The sequence below is a fragment of the Periplaneta americana genome, chromosome 8 (genome assembly GCF_040183065.1).
Source record: "Periplaneta americana isolate PAMFEO1 chromosome 8, P.americana_PAMFEO1_priV1, whole genome shotgun sequence".
Taxonomy (NCBI): domain Eukaryota; kingdom Metazoa; phylum Arthropoda; class Insecta; order Blattodea; family Blattidae; genus Periplaneta; species Periplaneta americana.
In genome coordinates, this window is record NC_091124.1 from 116,618,986 (window position 1) to 116,639,602 (window position 20,617).

Consider the following 20,617-nt stretch of genomic DNA (forward strand, 5'->3'; position numbering starts at 1 on the left):
TTGGGCAGAACAACCACCCGTTCGGGCACCTGAGGAATTGTGGGACAGAGTTCTAGATGCGTGGGAGGAGATGGCCAAGAATTTAGACCTGTTTCATAATCTTGTGGACTCCATCCCGCGCAGAATGACGGCAGTTGTTGACGCAGATGGTTTGTGGACGAGATACTAGTCCCTACCACAGGCCTTGTTTTGTTAATATATTAAAAAATTGTTTGTCTTTGTTAATTGAATTATTTATTTGTGTTTGATATACGCCCGGTTTTTTAGGATGTGAAACAAGTATTTTTGTTTATACAGGCCAGGTCTCGCCTATTAATAGCCCACAGGTGATGGGCAATAATATTTTTACAAGGCAGGCATAACGAAGTTTGTTAACAAATGCCATTTCACATTTAAACTAATAAATTAGGTAAAAGTTAAAATAAAAAAAATAATAATTTTACCATATCGGGAGGTGAACTCTCAACCTCTGGTACGGATGTCAGACTTCTTACCACTGGGCCACACACTGCTCGTAAAGTTTACTACATTATAAACGGACGACTTTCAATGAAGAGACACCACAGCAATGCCTTGCAGTGGGTTACATTTACACGAGTGAATCGCGCGATAGAACTTAGCATTTCTATCGACCAAGAGTCGGCCCATTCTTTTTGCCGCTAAGTGTACATATTTATTATCAGGAATTTTATACAATCAGGCCAAGGCAGAAAGATAGAAGGGCTGACTGATAATGAACACTCACTTGTGACTTAAAAGTATTTATTTCAGTCACTGACTTCACAGCATATGTTTAAGGTGCTACACCTTTACAGTACATATTTAAAAGACGTATGAACGTTTTCTTTTAAATATGTAATGTAAAGGTGTAGCACCTCATACGTCTTTTAAATATGTAATGTAAAGGTGTAGCACCTTAAACATATGCTGTGAAGTCAGTGACTGAATAAATACTTTTAAGATACAATATAGACTTCTCTGAAAATTAAAAATGAATTGCAGGACGAATAGAAGAAAAAGTGTACGCACTTCTATGCTTTCCCATTGTCGGTGGCGGATCTGATAACTAGTGGCGCTTCGATCGCTAGGCTCCATCTGTTGTCTGAAGTCAGACACCTCGAAAATATATTTCTCGCGCGTTTAATGATTAAAGTTGCTAGGGATTGTTAATATGCTTTGTTGTTGAGTTATGTAGATGTCTTCAATTTGTTGTGCTTTGAATTAACCAGTGACAAAAGAATATTGTGTGGTGGTTTACAAAATAATTACAAAAATTCCGTACTGTTTTGTTCCGGGTTATAGATCGGAATATAGTAGAAATAGTGTAACAAGACATTTCTTTTCATCTCCCAAAGAAAAGATGAGTTTGGAAAGTGGGCCAGAGCAATTCCGCGGAAAGATAGGCAGCTTTCAGTAAATAACCGATCAGACTGTTTTAATATAAAACGTCATAAGATAGAAATACCGCGAGTGCGTTGAAAATTACAACCAAGATTGTACCTCACATTTTCCCCAATTTACCGAAATGATGAAACATATGAAAATAAACGTTGCGGAGTGGTAATATTCGATGAGGTCAAATTCAGAGGAAAAATTCAATTTAATAATTATTCCCTTAGAGTGGACGTATTTGTTGATTTCGGAGATCTCACGTCTGATGTCCAAAAGAAACAATTAGAAATCATGCATTAGTATTTATGCAAGATTGGATTCAACCAATTGCTATTTATGCTAGCAGAAACGGTACTCCAGGTGATATTCTCGTTATAATTCTTATTCAATTTATACTACAATTAGAAGCAGTTAGGACGAGAGTAGTCGGTTTCACTTGTGATGGCAGTCAAACAAATAAAAAAGGCCTGAAAATCTTTAGAAATCAATGGAAAAAATTTTCCAGCGCAATGCTATATTCCTAATCGGTCCGACGAGAAAAGGAAGATATGGGCATTCTAAGGCCGGGTACACACAGAATCAGACGCGACGCGATGCGGCGCGACGCTACGTTTTGCTTTACAACGCCTCGCGACAACTGATTTGCTGCCTGTGTGGGTTTGGAAAACTGGCCTAGGCTAGAAAATGGCGTCAATAATAGAGGCCTGTCTATATGAAAAATTCTATTGTATTTTCTTATTATTTCCTAAGGATGCAAGCTCCTAAAAATCTAAATGATTGAAAGAGTCTTAAAATTAAAATGTACTGCACAAACGTCATTTTTTTATGTTTATGACTACTTCACGACTCACAATAAAGAAAAATAATATATTAAATCAATAATGAGTGATAGTTTAGAGCAGAAAATTAGGCTTACTACAAATTACACTGGTCAACAGTCATTTTGCGCCAGACATAAAAATAACAAATTCTTAATAATTTAGACCTCCTGAATTAAAAACTAACAAGCAAAATGTTCCATCACTTCGGGTTTTCGAGCTGCACAATATAATTAATTTTCTATGCATTTTATTTAAAAATCACCGTATTTCGTGTGTAACTATTTTGTTTTACAAATGTGAAGACCCATTATGTGAAAACAAATGTAGTATATGTAGGGCATCATGTTAGAAGTACTTGTAGAAAGGGAAATTATTTTATTGCCCTTCTACGAGTCTATTTCGAGGGAGTGAAACAGGCTCGCGGTATAAATTCAGTTGAGTTTACCTGATTTTACTTGAGATATGCATTTCTTTCACTGTGAGCTTAATTACATTACTGTAGTTTATATTTTGCAATATATCACCATGTCAAAACCACTTCTAGAAGCGGAATTTGTTTTATTGGCCTTTTCGGTTCCATTTGGAGGGGAAGAAACAGGTTCGCCGTATGAAAACGCTTCAGTTTACCAGGATATTTCTGTGGTGTTAGTATTCTGTGTAGGACATGTAGGCTATTTCTTTAAAGTGTGCTTTAATGATAATATTCAAAGAACGAATGGTTTATATGTGCGGATTTGAAGGTTGTAGCATTGCTTTTTGGAATGCAATTAGGCTACACAAAATTTTGCTGCTTTTTGTACGAATTGGACAGTCGCGCTCCAGATATTTTATTTTTATTTTATTTTATTGGGTTATTTTACGACGCTTTTTCACCATCTAGGTTATTTAGCGTCTGAATGAAATGAAGGTGATAATGCCGGTGAAATGAGCCCGCGGTCCAGCACCGAAAGTTACCCAGCATTTTCTCGTATTGGATTGAGAGAAAACCCCGGAAAAACCTCAACCAGGTAACTTTCCCCAACCGGGATTCGAACCGGGCCACCTGGTTTCGCAGCCAGACGCGCTGACCGTTACTCCACAGGTGTGGACCCGCACTCGAGATAAGCATTATAAAATAAAACGACAATCACTAGAGCCAAGGGAGAAAACTTTTATACATCAATCCCTTGTACCTCAAAGCGAAGTAATTTTACCCCTTTTACACAATAAGTTAGGGTTAATGAATTTTGTTAAAGGGATAAATTATAAAACTGAAGCATTTAAAAATATCCAGGAAAAATTTCCTGCTACTAATAATCCGTGGCGCTACACCCGTGAAGAGCCCAGACTGACCAGCCGGCTGCTGGCCTCACGTCCACATGCCAAAACAGAGGTGGACGATCATCTAACTAGAATGGAGGTATCGTGTGATTAGCAAGATGATCTCCCCAGTCGTTATATCTGGCTTTCGCAACTGGCTTTCGCTACCTATCGTAGCTCCCCAAGTGCATCACGATGCTAGGTGGGCACCGGTCCCATACACTGGCCGAAATTACATGAGAAAATTTCTTCCCTCATGAGGACTCGGACCAGCGCGCATTCCTTAACATTTCCTGCTATTAGTGATTCAAAAATAAAAGAGGGAGTTCTCAATGGACCACAAATTAGAGAAATAATGGACAATCATTTCGAATCTTTGCTGGAAGGAAAAGAGACAGCCGTCTGTATTGCGTTCAAGGACGTTGAATTAATTTTCTGGATAACTGTAGAAGTGAGAACTATGAAGAACTAGTGAAAAATTTACTGTTGGCGTATTGAACTAGGGGTTGTAAAATTTCCCTGAAAATTCACTTCCTTCACTCACATCTTGACTTTTTTTCCCGAGAATTGTGCGATTTCAGTGATGAGCATGATGAGCGCTTCCATCAAGAAATTTCAACTATGGAAAAAAGATACCAAGAACAATGGAGTACCAATATGCTAGGAGACTATTGTTGGACTTTAGCTCGTGATGTACCTGATGCCCAGTGTAAAAGAAAATGGAGAAAAAGAAAGCTGTAATCTTCTGAACAATGAATATTTAGCCTTATTGTCATTATATAAAACAATATTTTGAATAGATATAAATTCCAAAATTTCTCAAAAACCGTAACCAACAACTGTTTTTATTGTCATATTCGTATTCAGGAGGCTCAAGTTATATAGAAAACATATAGCACATGTCTAGCGCAAAAAAATGTTAACATTTGTTACGCAGTGTTATTATTGTAAATTATTATTCACCTGGTGCTTTCATCTCATTTGCAATTTTTCACATATTTTCAGAAACCACATTATTCTCGTGATATTGTTTCAAAGATACAGAATGTATCTTTCCTGTAATAAATCAACTAATTTATCCGCATCGAGCTCCATTATGAATAATGTACCCTACACAACAATAGTATTTTTTGTAGATAATGAAAGCATGCAATCATAGCCACTACTAACGCATGCACAGTACACTGCCGCTATCAGACAGTCTCCTCGCGACGAACTTCTAGCAGTCATTCGATGTTGTCTCTTCGTGTCGCCTTGTGTCTGCTCGCGACCGTCGCACCGCGTCTGATTCTGTGTACACCACATCATAAGAAATCAATGGGAGACAAGTACCACGAGACAAAATGTCGCGTCGCGCTGCACCGCGTCTGATTCTGTGTGCACCCGGCCTAAGATTTTGTGCACATATTGAAATGCATAAGAAATTATTTCCATGATAAAGTCGAACTCTCTTACAAGGAGAAAAACATCAATTTCAGTTTTTATAAGAGACTTTTTGAGAAAGATTTATCTGGATGTGCCGGTCTTAGGGTTTGTCCCAAGTTGACAACAGCTCATTTAGATCCTTCGTCCTTTCAGAGAATGAATGCCAGACTTGCGTTCCAACTCTTCAGTGACAGTGTCGCCAAAGGTCACAAATTTTATCGTGAAGTAGGGTCATTGGGTTTCGAGGGCAGTGAGGACACTGAAGAATTTACAAGGCATTTAAACTGCATTGCCGACGTATTAAATTCATACACTCCTGTTAAGGCTTTTCATAAAGACTCTTCTAACCACAAATTCCTTATTCATTTTCTTCAATGTCTCAGAACTACAACCAACACATTTGCTTCTGGTATAACAGTGGAGTCTTTAGTTGTAACCTTGCAGAGTACCTTAGAAATGAGTGAATGGCTCTGGAGCAAAGGATACAAATATGTCCTAACAGGGAAACTCACCCAAGACCCCTTGGAACGTCACTTCGGAATTTTACGTTCACTCAGTTCAAATGACCATCCTTCGATGATAGATTTCCTCCATATGCATTTATTACAATGTATTTATGTCCCTGCAAAGCAGGTCCTTAACATTGCAGGAAACTGTAAACCGAAAAGTGATAAACTACTCACATCTTTTGTGAACCAAATGCGAACATCAGCGCGAAATGCGGAATTACGTAAGAAGGCAGTTAAGAAATCTGTAGAATCTTGTATAAAAGAAAAAATTGTTCTTTGTGAAGAAATGCATGGTCAAGGCTGGGAAAGTGCTGCGCCCGAGTTGGTAAATATCACTTATGCCGTGTTGATGGACAGATGTTTAGTGTATCATGTGGCAGGTTATGTCGTAAATCATTCCTCTAAGTTTATTGCGTGTATCCTCTGTGTCCATTCCCTTCGACAGAAAAGTAATGTGTCTAAACATTGTGCAGCTCTCACCCAAATCAAGGACTACGGATCCTGTAGGAACGTCAGTTTTTTAACCCATCCCTCCCAAGCTGTGTACAATGTACTTCTTCAAACAGAAATGAAAATCAAAGAAAAGATTAGCTTAGCGAGTGCAATGTGGGGTGATATCTTCTATGACTGTCTTGACACTATTGACGCTCTTACGATCCAGTCTTCGGGAGCAGGTTGTTGCAGAGAACACATGATGGATATTATTCCTAAATTGGTTTACCACTACTTAAAGTGCCGATTCTTCTTCAGGACAAAGGAAATCCGAAGAGAATTAAAAGCTCGTAAATCCGCCAAGTCATTTTGCAAACTCTCGAAGGTAGCAGACAACTAATCATTCATATGGTGAGTAATTTAATTAATTTATAAGCACGTAAAATATCTTTTAACTCTGGTTTCATTTAACATTTTGTAGAGTTTTCTGTCTCTGAATTCGCAACTTATTAAATACTGAACTTATTGCTTTCATAGCGTTTCAGATCCCTTTGTATTTTCCGTTACGTTCATAATAGTATTAACTGAGAGCAGGCTATTAATTATGAATAAGGGACTATGCAGGTATTCCTAAAGTAACGAATAGACGGGTTAAATGGTAGAAATTTGCTTTTAAAAAGGACTACGTTTAGCATAACAAGAACTGTGAACTTCCTTCAAGTCAGGAGCCTTGCGATAGAAGCGCCGCGTTGTGGCGAACCCGTGTAAACTCACTGAGTGTGTACACTATTCCTTCTATTCGTCCTGGTATGGGTAATAAATAGGATGATAAGTGGTGGACTTCGATCCTTATTACATTGTTTTACTCCGCAAGTGTAAAAGACAAGCATATTAATCTGAAATAGTGAATTTTATTTATTGAATAAATTATATTTTCAGAATACACACATCACTTAAGCTAATTGTCTAGAAAAAAACAGGATATGACACCAATATGATTAATAATAATACTTATAATAAAGAAACTATTTCAATGTAATGAGAAACTGCTTTCTGTTCTTAGTCACTGTCATCATTCTGAATTCTGCTACCTTCCTCATCCTTAATACTCTGCAAGTACTGTTGTGCATTCTCTGATAGATATTTCAGGAATTTATATACATTATGTACCTTTGCACTTTTAACTGGTAACTGCCCGTGATACAGCTGTGGTACATTGAGGTTGGGAGTCACGTTATTCTTAAAGAGAAGGAAGCTGCTCATGACCATTCTACTCATTAATTTACTGACCTCTACCTGGTGTTTGTGCAAAGGATGGTATTGGAAAATCTTGTATTTTGATACCTGAAACACTTCACCATTTTGAGATCCGCTTTTCTTGAAAAAAATGTGTGAAATACCCATCAAAGTCTTTGAAATCAGTATGTGTCATTTCAACAACTTGGAAATGACGATTAACAAATTCAGTCCATTCACTTGGGATTTCCACTTTTTCCACCTTCTTTTGTTTCCTCTGTATGACATCGAAGTGCCTGTCACAAGGAAGATAGCTGGATCCCTGTATAGGAAAACGGTGTACAACTTCCTCAAATCTTCCAACAAAAACTTGCGTGAACCAATATCGTACCATGGTATTGTTCTGGTTCTGTCCTGGACACCCATCACAAAATAAGGAAAGCCTCTTGACTCCAGGTGAGAGCAAATTGGTAACATAATTATCAATGCAAGACAAAACAGTGTTCACACCCTTCCGACCTTCATGTTCTGGCCACATGATCGACTTTCCAGTCTTACACTAGTGATTGCAAAGCAATGTAACCAGTATTGCCTCATGTAATAAATTTCTTGCACAGGGAGTAGTGGAAATGGCATGTTTTGCTTGTAATCAAAACGTACAATTTCAACATATTCATCCTGCATAGAAGATTGTACCTTTTTTTCAATTCTTTTCTTTGCTTTATGAATATCTCTTTTTGACTCCAATACTTTTTTAAGAGATTCATTTTGTTCCTTACCAATTTTAACATCCAATTCTGTACACACACCACATACATCTGTTGCCGGTCTGGCAAAACAATAACCAAAATGATCCTGAAAATATTTGCGGAAGTATTCATAGCTGCAAGGCATATCAGAACTCTTCCTGCCGAAGTATAGCTTGCAAAAGTATTTGAATAATATTTTCGAACCCTTACTTTTACCATAATGAGTAACTTTAACAGGGAAACTCCTAATATGTTGCTCAATGCGTTCTGTGATATTAATATTAATTGCAGTGGGCCTCGTGTTATGGCATCCCTTTCGATTCTGAGGTGTGAGCCCTATTGCAGCAAGAGAAGTAATCCTACGAACTCGTTTGACACCTATGCCATGCAGGCTGGCAAATGCTTTTCTGCATACCACCTTCTTGTCGGACACAATATGAACCTGCATGCAGAAATAATTGTTACTAATAGAATATTTGCTAATATGTGTAAGGTCTATTACTATATTACGTTAAATCAATCAAATGATAATGTTTATGAAATGGTAGTTTTGGAATTTGATTATCATCACCACCTTAATGTTGTTATACTATTTAGTAATGAAGCATACCTTATAATAATATTGGCGTGCATGGCCTCTTTCTTCATTGTCTGGTATGCAGGATCTCCTCCTTTGGACGAGTCGCGCTGAAATGAGGGCTTGTAAATATACGTCTTGTGCATTTTGTGATCCCAAGCTGTTAAAATGTTGAAGGACGCTATCTTTAGCTGCATCAGACACTTTTGTCAAACATCTTCTGCGACAGCTACACAATCAAAGTAAGAGCAATAATATTGGTACCGTACACAGACGTCTGCAACCAATGTCATGTCTTACATAATATGGATCATTTTGATGCACGTACAACATATCTTCACTTATTTTCTGTCACTCGGGCTGGGACAACTTTACCACTGGCGCTTACATATTCTAAACATTCTGCCTGTAGTTTTTTTTTCGAACATTACAAGACCAAGGACTCTCGTTTCTTTGTCTTTTTGCTGGCGAACAGTCTGATTCTGATGCACTACCACTGATAGCAGCCATTGTAACAGACATACTAAATTGCGCGCAAAATAACGTATTCTAAAACGTAACATGCAACACCTCTATGAGACACTCTCCAAATCATACTCGTAGCTCGGCCAATACAATAATGTCCGAAGTCCGGGACATCGGACCTTGTTCCATGGATTGATTTTTTAAGCAGTTATAATATGACAACGAACATGGATATCGGTCATTTTAATAGTGCATAATGTGCGCCTTGCCTTTAAGAGTAAATTGCACTCGAAAAACCATTTTCGGCAAAACTTGGACTTTGGCCCTTATTCCACTGACCGCTTCAATTACAGAACTGTACCTGATCTGTGACCTTGAGATTTTAGTATGGTGTGAAGCCTCCATGTGCTGCAATCAGAGCCTCTAAGCGTTGTGGCATGGAATCAAAGAGGACCTGGATATGTTCCTGGGGAATCTCCCTCCACGCAGTTTGTATGCACTCTGCATGCCAGTGATGGCGTTCACATGCCCATTGGAGTCTGAGACGGTGGCGTCTGGACAATGGAAGCCAATGCAATGGCATGCGAGCCACTAGTCCAGCCCTCAAAAGACGGCGACGAAGCATTGACTCAGACAAGTCGACACCCGTTGCAGTACTCCAACATTGATTCAGCACTGTGGATGAAGCTATATGGACCGTCACGGCCATGCGGACAAGATGGCGTTCATCTCGTGCTGTGGTCGCATTTATGTGGTCCAGTACCCACTCGTCTCTGCATACAACCCTCTTCTATCCACTGGTACCACACACACATCACTGTTGTAGCAGCATGCTATGTATGAGGCGAAATGTCATGGTATGACAAATCTCCTTCCCAGAGACCAAACACTCTGCCCCATTCAAACTCACTCACGTGCTGATATTGCGTCCTTCCACATCGACGAGGCATACCTGCACTAGCTTTCACGTTTCCACTTTATTTGGAAGTTCTGCAATGACTGAGCAAGGCTTAACACTGACCTTGCTGGTGACACAAGAGACGTCACTGTTGGGCCTATGTGTTGCTCTTTTCACAAACAGTAGTGTATTTTTACATTAAAAACTCTGCAGAAATATCTTATCTTGGCTTGTGCTTGCTTTAAATAGAATTGAGGTAACAGCCTTCCAAGCTTCTTTATATTACACTTGTCTTCCAAAATTAAAACTGAAAAATTTGTTTGTAAAAGCTATTGAACACTATTCATTTTCTTTGAAAACGAACACTGGTCACACTCACAGATGAATATATTAAGACTAAAACACAAAGAACGACCATTCTTACATTTCCGCCATAGCATGTCAGCTGCCTCACTATTACGTCACTGGACAGCAGTTCTTCCAGTATGATCTTCATTTAAAAATATGTGATTATTTTACAAAAGTAAATTACTTTGGACTGCTTGCTCCTAAGCAAAAAAACATGTCTTCAAATTGTAGAATACTGTTCCATAATTTGTTCAGTTACATCGTGGTGTGTTACAAAATGTTTCACTGTTTCTGAAGCAGTAACAGCGGTCATTAATGGACACAAGATTAGCACAGAAAACATGGACGGCTTCGAATTTTCACGAATTTCGAAGTGGGCCGCATCTTAACAATGAACACATACTGGTACTGTATTTTCGCGTTCTTACATTTTCACAGCAAACCTACTTCGAACAAAATTAATTTAGAATGTATAAATGACGCTTATCTATTATCAAGCAATACCGGTACATCTCACTTGACGATATGCAATGTAGGGGGAAAGGAATTGGCCATCCTACCCTATTAATTCCTGGCTTATTTGCCTCACGAGTGATGCCTTATTGGTGTCACTTATGAAGTTGAAACCAATCTTCAGATAGCTGACTAAATAACTATTGGCGTTTCTTATCTTCTGGGTTTAAAATATGATCGTGTAAGTGTAAAAAACGTATAAACGAAGAATGAATAACCGAAATATTTTAACATGGAAAGTACAGGAATTTTACCTGGACTTCAGAAAAAAACGTATAAATGTGAAAAACATATAAGTATGAAACATATAAAAAAAAAGTTTTATTGTACTAATCTTCTTTGCTTTATCAAAAAATACCTAGTTTCTAAAATTAAAATAATAACACAAGGCAGATTCTGAAAAGATGAAGAATGTTTATACTTACTGTACTTACAAATGGCTTTTAAGGAGCCCGGAGGTTCATTACTGCCCTCACATAAGCCTACCATCAATCCCTAGCCTGTGCAAGATTAATCCAGTCTCTAGCATCATATCCCACCTCCCTCAAATCCATTTTAATATTATCCTCCCATCTATGTCTCGGCCTCCCCAAAGGTCTTTTTCCCTCCGGCCTCCCAACTAGCACTCTATATGCATTTCTTGATTTGCCCATTCGTGCTACATACCCTGCCCATCTCAAACGTCTGGATTTAATGTTCCTTATTATGTCATATGAAGAATACAATGCGTGCAGTTCTGTGTTGTGTAACTTTCTCCATTCTCCTGTAACTTAATCTCTTTTAGCCCCAAATATTTTCCTAAGAACCTTATTCTCGAACATCCTTAATCTCTGTTCCTCTCTCGAAGTAAGAGTCCAAGTTTCACAACCATACAGAACAACTGGTAATATAACGGTTTTGAAGAATGATAATAGCAAACAAAATCATGTGGGCTATGCTGCTTGTGATAGTGTTGTTACATTTGTTTTCATATTTAATGTACAGATATTGTCCTAACAATCAAAACACTGCTTTCCCCAGATTTATAACGAAACACTCCTATTATCATTTCCCATGAATTTCTGATAGCATCAACCATCTGATAGTGCAACTAAGTAGAGTAATAACTGAATAAGTGAGCAGCAATGCGTTAAGTCAGAAACTTCTTGGAACCAGTGAAGATCACAATTATACATGCATATTCAATACACCATATTTGCCCAATCGTCATGGTGGCTCAGTGCTAAGCACTCCGTTTATAAGCCGGGACCCTGGGTTCAAATCCCGATTGATCCACTCTGAATTTATAAGTTGTGTTGGGCAGGTCCAATGCAACACAGAGGTTTTTTCCAGGTACTTCGTTTCCCCTGTGACATCCCGACAATTCTCCATCATCATTCATTACGAGTGTAATGTGGACCCACCACCTGTAGTACACTCTGGATAATCTCTGATAGACTAAGTGGTTATGCTTCTTGACACTAGCGACATCTATGAGCATGCCCATAGAGTCAGGGTGAATAATGGCAAGTTAAGGGTCCTGCCATTGGACTAAATATTTGCCCAATGCTAATCAATTTTTGCTAATCATGCATCTTTAAAAATATGTTTCGTACATAACTCAGTCTTAGCAATTGAATTGGTTACTGTGAAGAAAGGGCCCAACTACACTTCTTTCCGAAAATGGTTCTATTGCATTAAAATGCATTCCATCATGAGACACACACATTGATTAGAAAAGAGGCTTACAAAGTCGATTCCAAGCCTTTCATAATTCGAAGGAAGATGTGCTGATGCATAAAAAATGATATGAATGATATCCAACGTTTCCGCTCTTCTGAAAATTTTTTAATTTGGTAGATGTGCCCTTTTTCTGGTCATGTATTAAATTGTTTCCTTGTTGTAAGACCATGTTGATATTTTCTGTTCCTAATGTATTAATTTTTGTTATATGCAGGACTGATACATTGATTCAAATGACTATTAGAAAGAAGTTCGTTAATTGCACAGTGCTGACAATAGCTCATCGACTCCACACTGTGATGGACAGCGATAAGGTTCTTGTTATGGATGCTGGTACCATGGTGGTGAGTTTGGTTTCCTTTTTTCTTTTAAGGTTACAATTAAGCCTGGATTTATATGAAAAATCCATATAAAATAAAGAAATACTATTTGAAAATTATGCCTTTCTTGATAGTTTATAAGTACACATAGAATCACTTCACATCAAGCCAGTATACTTTGGCTCAATCAAGCGCCTGGCCCAATTATGAGTAGTTTTCTCCAGTGTGCTAAAAGATAACAGCCTACATATTCGTTTTCTAGCAAGCCAGCAGATTAGATTACCACACGCACAAAAAAAAACACGCACGCACGCACGCGCGCACACACACACACACACACACACATACACACACACAAAATTGATTTTATTACAAATATTGAAAAGTTACGATAAAAACCACTCACAATTCACTGTAATATATGCACAGTAGGCTATACCTACCAAGTAAGCATGCAGTTCTTAATGGCTGTTTTGGAGAAATATATCGATTTTACTGGAATTAAAGTGTGCCTGGGGAAACTCCCTAAAGGACGGAGAGGATCACTAGTAGCAAGGGTTTTTGGTTACCTCATAACAATACCATCCAATTAACAATTTTTAATAAATTTTGAAAACAATAACAAGAGAGCAGGATAATTGGTATTAATGAGCTAAACTACATAACAATAAAAAACTGAATAATAAAAACATAACCTGAAACCAGGCTGCCACAAAACTTTAACAATATACCAAGTTAGCAGAGCAAATATAATGTGGCACCGAAGGCAAAATTGAATTGAAAAGAAAAATAACTTGAACCAAATACTAAGCTGGTGGTTTTGCAAATGAAAGGAGATGAAATAAAAGTTAAACAGAATATATCCGGTAAGCTGAGACTAGGCCAGGAAATATAACAACTGGAAAGAAACAATTCTGCACCAAATTCTGGAAGTGAGTAGAACTTACGCGGAGATGTTACTAAGTTGACGTCATACAATAAATCAGTTGGATATATCACAGCTCATACACTGGCCCGAATCTAGTACTGTTCATACAACCTGTTTAAACGGCTTGGGATTTCCAGAAAACCCTCTCGTGTTCTGTGGTAACCACGAAGTCAATGGCTTCCTGATGATAACTCCGTAGACACACTGGTAATCTGCCACTGAACAACCAGTTCCAAACTGGCAAATAGAAGAACTCGGCATCACACTGCTGGCCATTAATGGCGTAAACAATTCCAAGTCATCCACACGACATGGCTTCCAGGCCACGGCAGAAATATTCGTGCAGAAACAGGGAACCACACACTGTCAGCTGACAGCGAAGTTCAAGATGACGCCGAGATCTAGTAGGCTCTGAGGATGGTGTAAAGAAGCACCAAAACAGCTGTAAGCCGCACATGCTTACACAATTAACACGAGTAAGATCGCCATTTAATCAATTATTTAAATTTTCCTGAGTTAAAAAAATTCCCCATTCGGATCTCTGGAAGGGGACAACTGGAGGACAATATCTTTTTCGTGCCAAAGGTAAATAATATGTACAAAATATAAAACACACTCACACTCGTTCTTATATACAGTACTATAAAATAGAGAATGATTGTATGCATTACTTAAGAGAAAATTGCTTTTCAAAATATTGACATACGGCATTTATCAAGTTAATGGATGAGTTTCAGGTAGTACAGTAAATACTAAAGAGCTTTCGTCATGTTTATTGCTAAATAACCGCAAATAATATTTTTATTCTCAATTTAACATCTCGTGCTCTGTGCCAGATTCCTTACGAATGGTTGGCATGCAAAAATCTCTTCGTAAAAAAGCTAGATACTCTCTTCTTCTTCTAATAAATACGGTTTAAATTTTCTTATGTTCTCAATTGTTTTGTCATTTATGGGGAGAATACCAATAGGGTTTACCTTAGTAGCAACTGGAAGATCTACAGGTATGTTGAGCTTGTGGCTGATATTGAAGGTTTGCACCTAGAAGCTATCAGTGTAATTCTTGGCTTGAACAGTTCCTTCGTGGTCATTGACATGGGTGAAATGCTTGAACTGCATAATCTTGAAAGATATTTTTCTTCTTATCTCTAAGCATACTCCTGCAAAGAGATTCATTGGAGAAAATGTTCTTTCTGGAGTCTCTATTCTCCATTCTTTGAAATCAGTGACATCACCTGAATCAGCAACACAACAAGAAAAGGGTTCATATCAGTAGCTGACACGATCAATTGAGCAAACTGTTTTACAGTGTATATTCTATCATGTCGTTTAATTTTCCTCTTTACCACTGCAAAATCTGTCACAGAACAAGAAGGAACGTCCTCTAACAGAAAAGTACTGACTTCCTGATGTGAGAAGGGCATTCGCCAACCTCAACAGAGTGTGATTTTTATTTTGGGTTCATCACCCATCTGAAAAAATATGCACATGTTCTACTCATTCATACTGGAGATATTTCAGAATAAAAGTGCACACCTCATTAGGACCTTTGGTTGCTACACCCTCATGGTAAATGAAATGAATACAAAATACACTCAGCTGGCAAAGGTAGAAAGTATCTTGAATAGGTAGGTGAGTAGTTGCAAATTCATTATATAGTCAGTGAAACTATTTCCTACTTCTTAATGAGGTTTTGTCTGGGCCCTTACTTCATTTTACTTACTTACTTACTTACAAATGGCTTTTAAGGAACCCGAAGGTTCATTGCCGCCCTCACATAAGCCCGCCATCGGTCCCTATCCTGTGCAAGATTAATCCAGTCTCTATCATCATATCCCACCTCCCTCAAATCCATTTTAATATTATTTTAATATTATCCTCCCTTCATTTTATTTAAACAAATTTAGCACTGCAAAGATGAACTATTTTACATCCTGCATGTACTCTCTTTGACGTGTCATTTAAGAGTACGCTTTTTAATTGAACCGAAAGTTCTTCACATGTGGTGCATGTGTCCACCTGAGGACAACTTGTCGATAAGCTTTGTAGATGTACAGCAACTACCAGCACATCACAGTATTTGCAACAAATCACATTAAACTATAATGAAATATCAATTACATTCACAGCATATATAAGCCAGCTGTTATTGTGAAGCCATTGAGAAACAAATGGGGGAATATACGCAATGGAGGAATATGTGGTAAAACGAGATCAGCTATTTACCAGTGTTTACTAGAGATACAACACAAGTCACTGAGTTATGTTGTTACTTAAAGGAACCCAAAAATCAATACTTTACGAAACAACACAGATGAAGCGTGGTTACTGCAGGAAATGGTGCATATATCACTGTAGAATAAGAATATACTCTTAATACTTTTTATGAAAAACTGACTTACAGTATGTTATTTCTCAAATGACCAATTCAGTTATGATCTGAAAAAAAAATTCCTACCTAAATTGTCATTTTGCATCGTATTTCTGTTTGTGAGTATTGATTGGTATATCCGTCCTCTTCTTTCCAACTATTTTCCTGTTTTAACAATTGAATAGCTGCCTAGAACAAGGTTGTAACCAGCAAATATTCTATTCTATCTTCGTAGTGTATCCAGCTATTTGCTGACAACACGTGTTTCACTATGTTTCAGTATGAATTTCCTCTTCTTACAAATTATGGGTAAAAAGCACGATGCTGGTTGTACATTTCAGCAGCCACATTTAACCAGCAAATACGAAATTCTTAAAAAATGGGGAAAACCAGACATGTGTTCTGATTTGAATATGATTACAAGCATTACACACAGCACATCATTAACAACCATTATTCACTAAAAAGTCACCTTATGATAAATGAGGGTTACAACCTTGTTCTGGGCAGCTATTCAATTTGTCTCTCCTCCTTTTTTCATTTTCCTCTTTGTTACAAATTCAAAAAAGTTTTTTTTTTTTTTCCTTTGAGATGCCATGTTTATGATGCATTCATACATGTAGCTTTTATTATCATCTTTCAAAATCAGCATTTCTTGATACATACAGATGTAAATTTTAGGCTTGGCATGCCATCAACATACTGGAGTGCATTATGATCATACTTGCAAGCCTTACTCATAAACCAAGCATTTTCAGATTTATATTAATATAAACATTTTTTATTCTAATTCCAGGCGTTTGACAATAAAGTCATTTGACCTCTTGCACTCCATTATTTTTCAAAGATATTATCATGGTCCAGTGAAAATATTTGGTAGTTACTTTTGCTTAAATTGAGTGTCATCAAATTTTATGTGTTCCATTCATGTAGTTGATTTAGAGCTTTAAGAGCAGAATTTTGAATTTTGTCTCTGTGTCTGTAAGATCCAGAAGTCCACAAAACTATATCATCTGCAAATAGTGCTCTTATATAAATATTGCTTAAATATCAAGTTGTAGCCGATTTAAGTGAACACCATGTTTTAACGTTTTGGTGGCTACTTCATCCACACACAACCCCCAGAATGTCTGGAGGACTACACCTGCTGTTGGTCAATGGGTCCACTAGACCTAGTTGGGAGATCTTGTTGATCACCAGCATTTCCTCCTTAAGCCACTAGAGGACGATTTTAATGCCATAGCAGGTCAGCACTAGGAACAGAAAAGTAGAAAGGGTAGGAAGGAAAGTGAAATGAACCTCTAGACCTTGAATGCTCTAATGCCGTCGGGGTCGAAGAAAGTAAGAGTTCAGTCAGAGGACTGGATAGGAAAAGGTAAAGAGAGAATTAGGTATTGAATAGAGGAAAATTATACCAAATTCGGTCATTAACTCATCAAGCTGACCAGTGTTAATTGATGAGTAGCCTCTCCCTTTAGTTCAGCTTGTAAATTATGCTTACTAACAGCTGCACCACGGAAAGGTAGGGATGGGACATTGGGTATTTGTCCAGGTTGGTTCCTTAAAGTCTTCAATGGGAAGGATTAATGGCTCTCCTCCCTGTATTCGACAGATACCCTTTTGCAGCCAACAACAACAACATTTTTTATTTTGTACTACATATGAGGAATCCATATTTTTACCTGAAATTTCACCCACTTTTTTCATTACACCCTGAATTTTTTTCTTTATTATTGTCAGTTAATTCTGAACATTCTGTTTGTATCTAATCTTTGAAAATTATTTTCTTCTGTGTTTTTAGTAATGTTGTTATAATTTTGAGAGTAACTTTCAGTTGTTTCCTATAATATAATCCTTGTAAATATTTATTACAGGAGTTTGACCATCCTCATCTCTTACTTCAGAATAAAGATGGCTTTCTGTATAACATGGTTCAGCAGACTGGCAAGGCAATGATAGAAACTCTTACTAACAAGGCTAAGAAGGTAAAAATATTGTCATTTACCTACTTTCCAGTAATTCATATTAAATAATTGAGCTTCCATTGAATAGATTTTAATTCTTTTCGTGTATATTACTTAAAAGACCAATAATACCGAAGAATTCGTCTCTTTCTGCTCATTGTTATTTATTATTATTATTATTATTATTATTATTATTATTATTATTATTATTATCATTATTATTATTATTTTCTTTCTTCCATGCTTATTATGTAACTGTAATTATTGGTGATTCACATTCGAATGCTAAAAGACATGTGAATTTCTTCTCACTCTCTCATAATGTATCACATTGGACTAAATGACTCTTTTCCATAACTGTGTTCCATTTTCTTGCACAACTTTCGATTGTCGAAGTTAAAATACATTGATGTTTTGTTGTGCAGACATGTTCGGTTTTTCCATCTTGAAGTTGTGACACATTCATTTTTAGCTTTGCATTTATTTTTGGACCATAAATCCTGTATTTCTCATCTTATTCTCCCTTGGAGTAATTGGGTTTCACTATTGATACTGTATTTTATTCCCATCATTTAGTAATTTATTTTAATTTGATCTTTATTGTTAATTCTGTTTACTATTTCATCTCTTTGGGTCCGAAGTCATGAAGGAATTCATTGGACATCTTGTTAATTTTTGTAAATTCAGTAAAACCTCATTAATACGCTCTCACTTATAACGCTGCCCCATTCATTGCGCTCTTTTTATACAGTCCCTGAGCATTTCTTATATAATCTTGCATAATTTGCCCTCTTGTAATGCTCTCAAATCCCACTTGTAGAGCTTTTTTCTGATTGGAATTGAGTAAAAATATTCCATATAAACTGCGAAACTTAATGTTTTAAAAGCATGGTGAATAAATAGGTTGCTGTGATTGTACTGAGTCATTGCACCACGAGTGCACGAAAGAAATTTCGCCCTGTACCTGAAAAAACCTCCGATCAGCACTGTGGGAAGTTTTATATACCGGTACTTTACTTTGTATGAAAGGATTTTAACTTTCAAAAATCTCCCTGTCAATACATTCCTATCCTTCCTGTAAAATTTAGTCATCCTTTGAATTCTATGGAGTATGCAGTAAGTTTGATAGTGCAAAATGGCAAGGTGGAAATCTCTGTATATAAGTGAAAAATTACATTAAACGAAGTATCAGGTCAAGTTATTTTATTATTTGAACCTCATAGAAAATGTTCATAATATCAGTACAAACACATGACAAACAACAATCAAAGATTTTTTCATATGAAATGAGCTTTTATTTGCATTTCGCACTGTAACTAATGCATAATATAATATGTTTCCTATGAAGTGGTGTCTAAATTGATTTTTGATTTCTCTATTTCATAAATCATTTCCCGTCTATAACACTATAAGGACACAGTCCCTTGATGAGCGTATTAACGGGGTTATGCTGTATATTAACCGTATTTTTTAATTATGTAGCGTATTCGGAAAATGTAGTCCAAAAGTAGCACTGCAGAATAGAGGACATAATTCTGATTTATTTATGTATTGGAACCAACACTCCACGGTTAGTTATTATGGGAATATCATTATTATTAATTGTCATATGAACGGAATACGTGAACAGTGTTAATTTCTTTTAATGAAATCAGAAATGGCAGTAGGACAATGTTTTACTTGCGTGCTAGCCTTTGATGCATACATATTGTTCATTTTTTTATTCTAGTAAAACACATACTGTTTCCTTTTGTTTTGCGGGTTCCTATTCTCCCCTAAAAGTCATATTTCATTTCGTCCACATGGAAAGAGGTCTTTGGGCTGCCTAGAAAAGAGGTGGAAAATTCAGCAGTGGCCTTACACTTAAAATGGATGATGAAATAATAAACGTGATTTCAGGAACTTTGTTCCAAGTACTTAAAGTGATATTTGGACCACAACTTGATTAAGACTGTATTAACCTACAGAAATATTTCGTAAACTTTTTGATAAAATTTCGAAGTTAGGAAGTAAGTTTCTTCCCGATTGATAAGTCTTGATCTCGTCTATCACGTTGTGTGCTTCTTGCACTGCATTTTTGGAACATTAATTATGATTGTTAAGCTTTCCGATAAGATTGCTTGTTTTATAAAATCTGCTTATGTTAAAGTTTGCTGACATAATTTTTTTAACGTTTACATATAGCTTTTAAATGTGTCATGTTTTCAGAGTTTTGATGATTTGGAACAGAAGCAATCATCATCAGTGTCGTCAAATAAGAAGGCATGAAGTATCTCACTAACCGAGGTATCAAGAAAATGGATTTGAATTCTGATCTTAAGAAGAAATAAATAACCATAGTTCGTGATATTTTAGAATTATTATTGGATGTTTTTACATTCCATTATTTGTTTTATATACAGAATTGGCCATAAGTCATTGTACCCTTACATACCTGTTGATCCAATGGATCATATCACTGGAGAGTTACGTAGGTACTTCTCCAGGTCTTTTGCGACATTTTGCATAACATCACTGGTGTTATAGTTGGAAAGGTGGATCTCACAGCAGCTCGTAGTTCATTATTGGTTGTGTAGAAATTTGCAACCACTATCTCCTGTATGTATATCCCCAGGCTGTTGTCTGGCTGTGTGGTCAAGGCTATGGGAA

At 36.9% G+C, this 20,617-nt stretch overlaps 1 protein-coding gene across 4 annotated transcripts in view; it reads left to right on the forward strand.

The window, feature by feature from the left end:
- Positions 1-20,339, forward strand: part of LOC138704977 (probable multidrug resistance-associated protein lethal(2)03659) — a 456,593-nt gene extending 436,254 nt beyond the window's left edge. For all 4 annotated transcript variants that reach the window (XM_069833477.1, XM_069833479.1, XM_069833478.1 and 1 more), the window contains 3 exons: positions 12,601-12,730; positions 17,879-17,989; positions 20,177-20,339. In XM_069833477.1, coding sequence (XP_069689578.1) covers positions 12,601-12,730; positions 17,879-17,989; positions 20,177-20,236 — 301 coding nt within the window. In that variant the 3' untranslated portion in view covers positions 20,237-20,339. The remainder of the gene's footprint in view (positions 1-12,600; positions 12,731-17,878; positions 17,990-20,176) is intronic.
- The last annotated feature ends 278 nt before the right edge of the window (positions 20,340-20,617 follow it).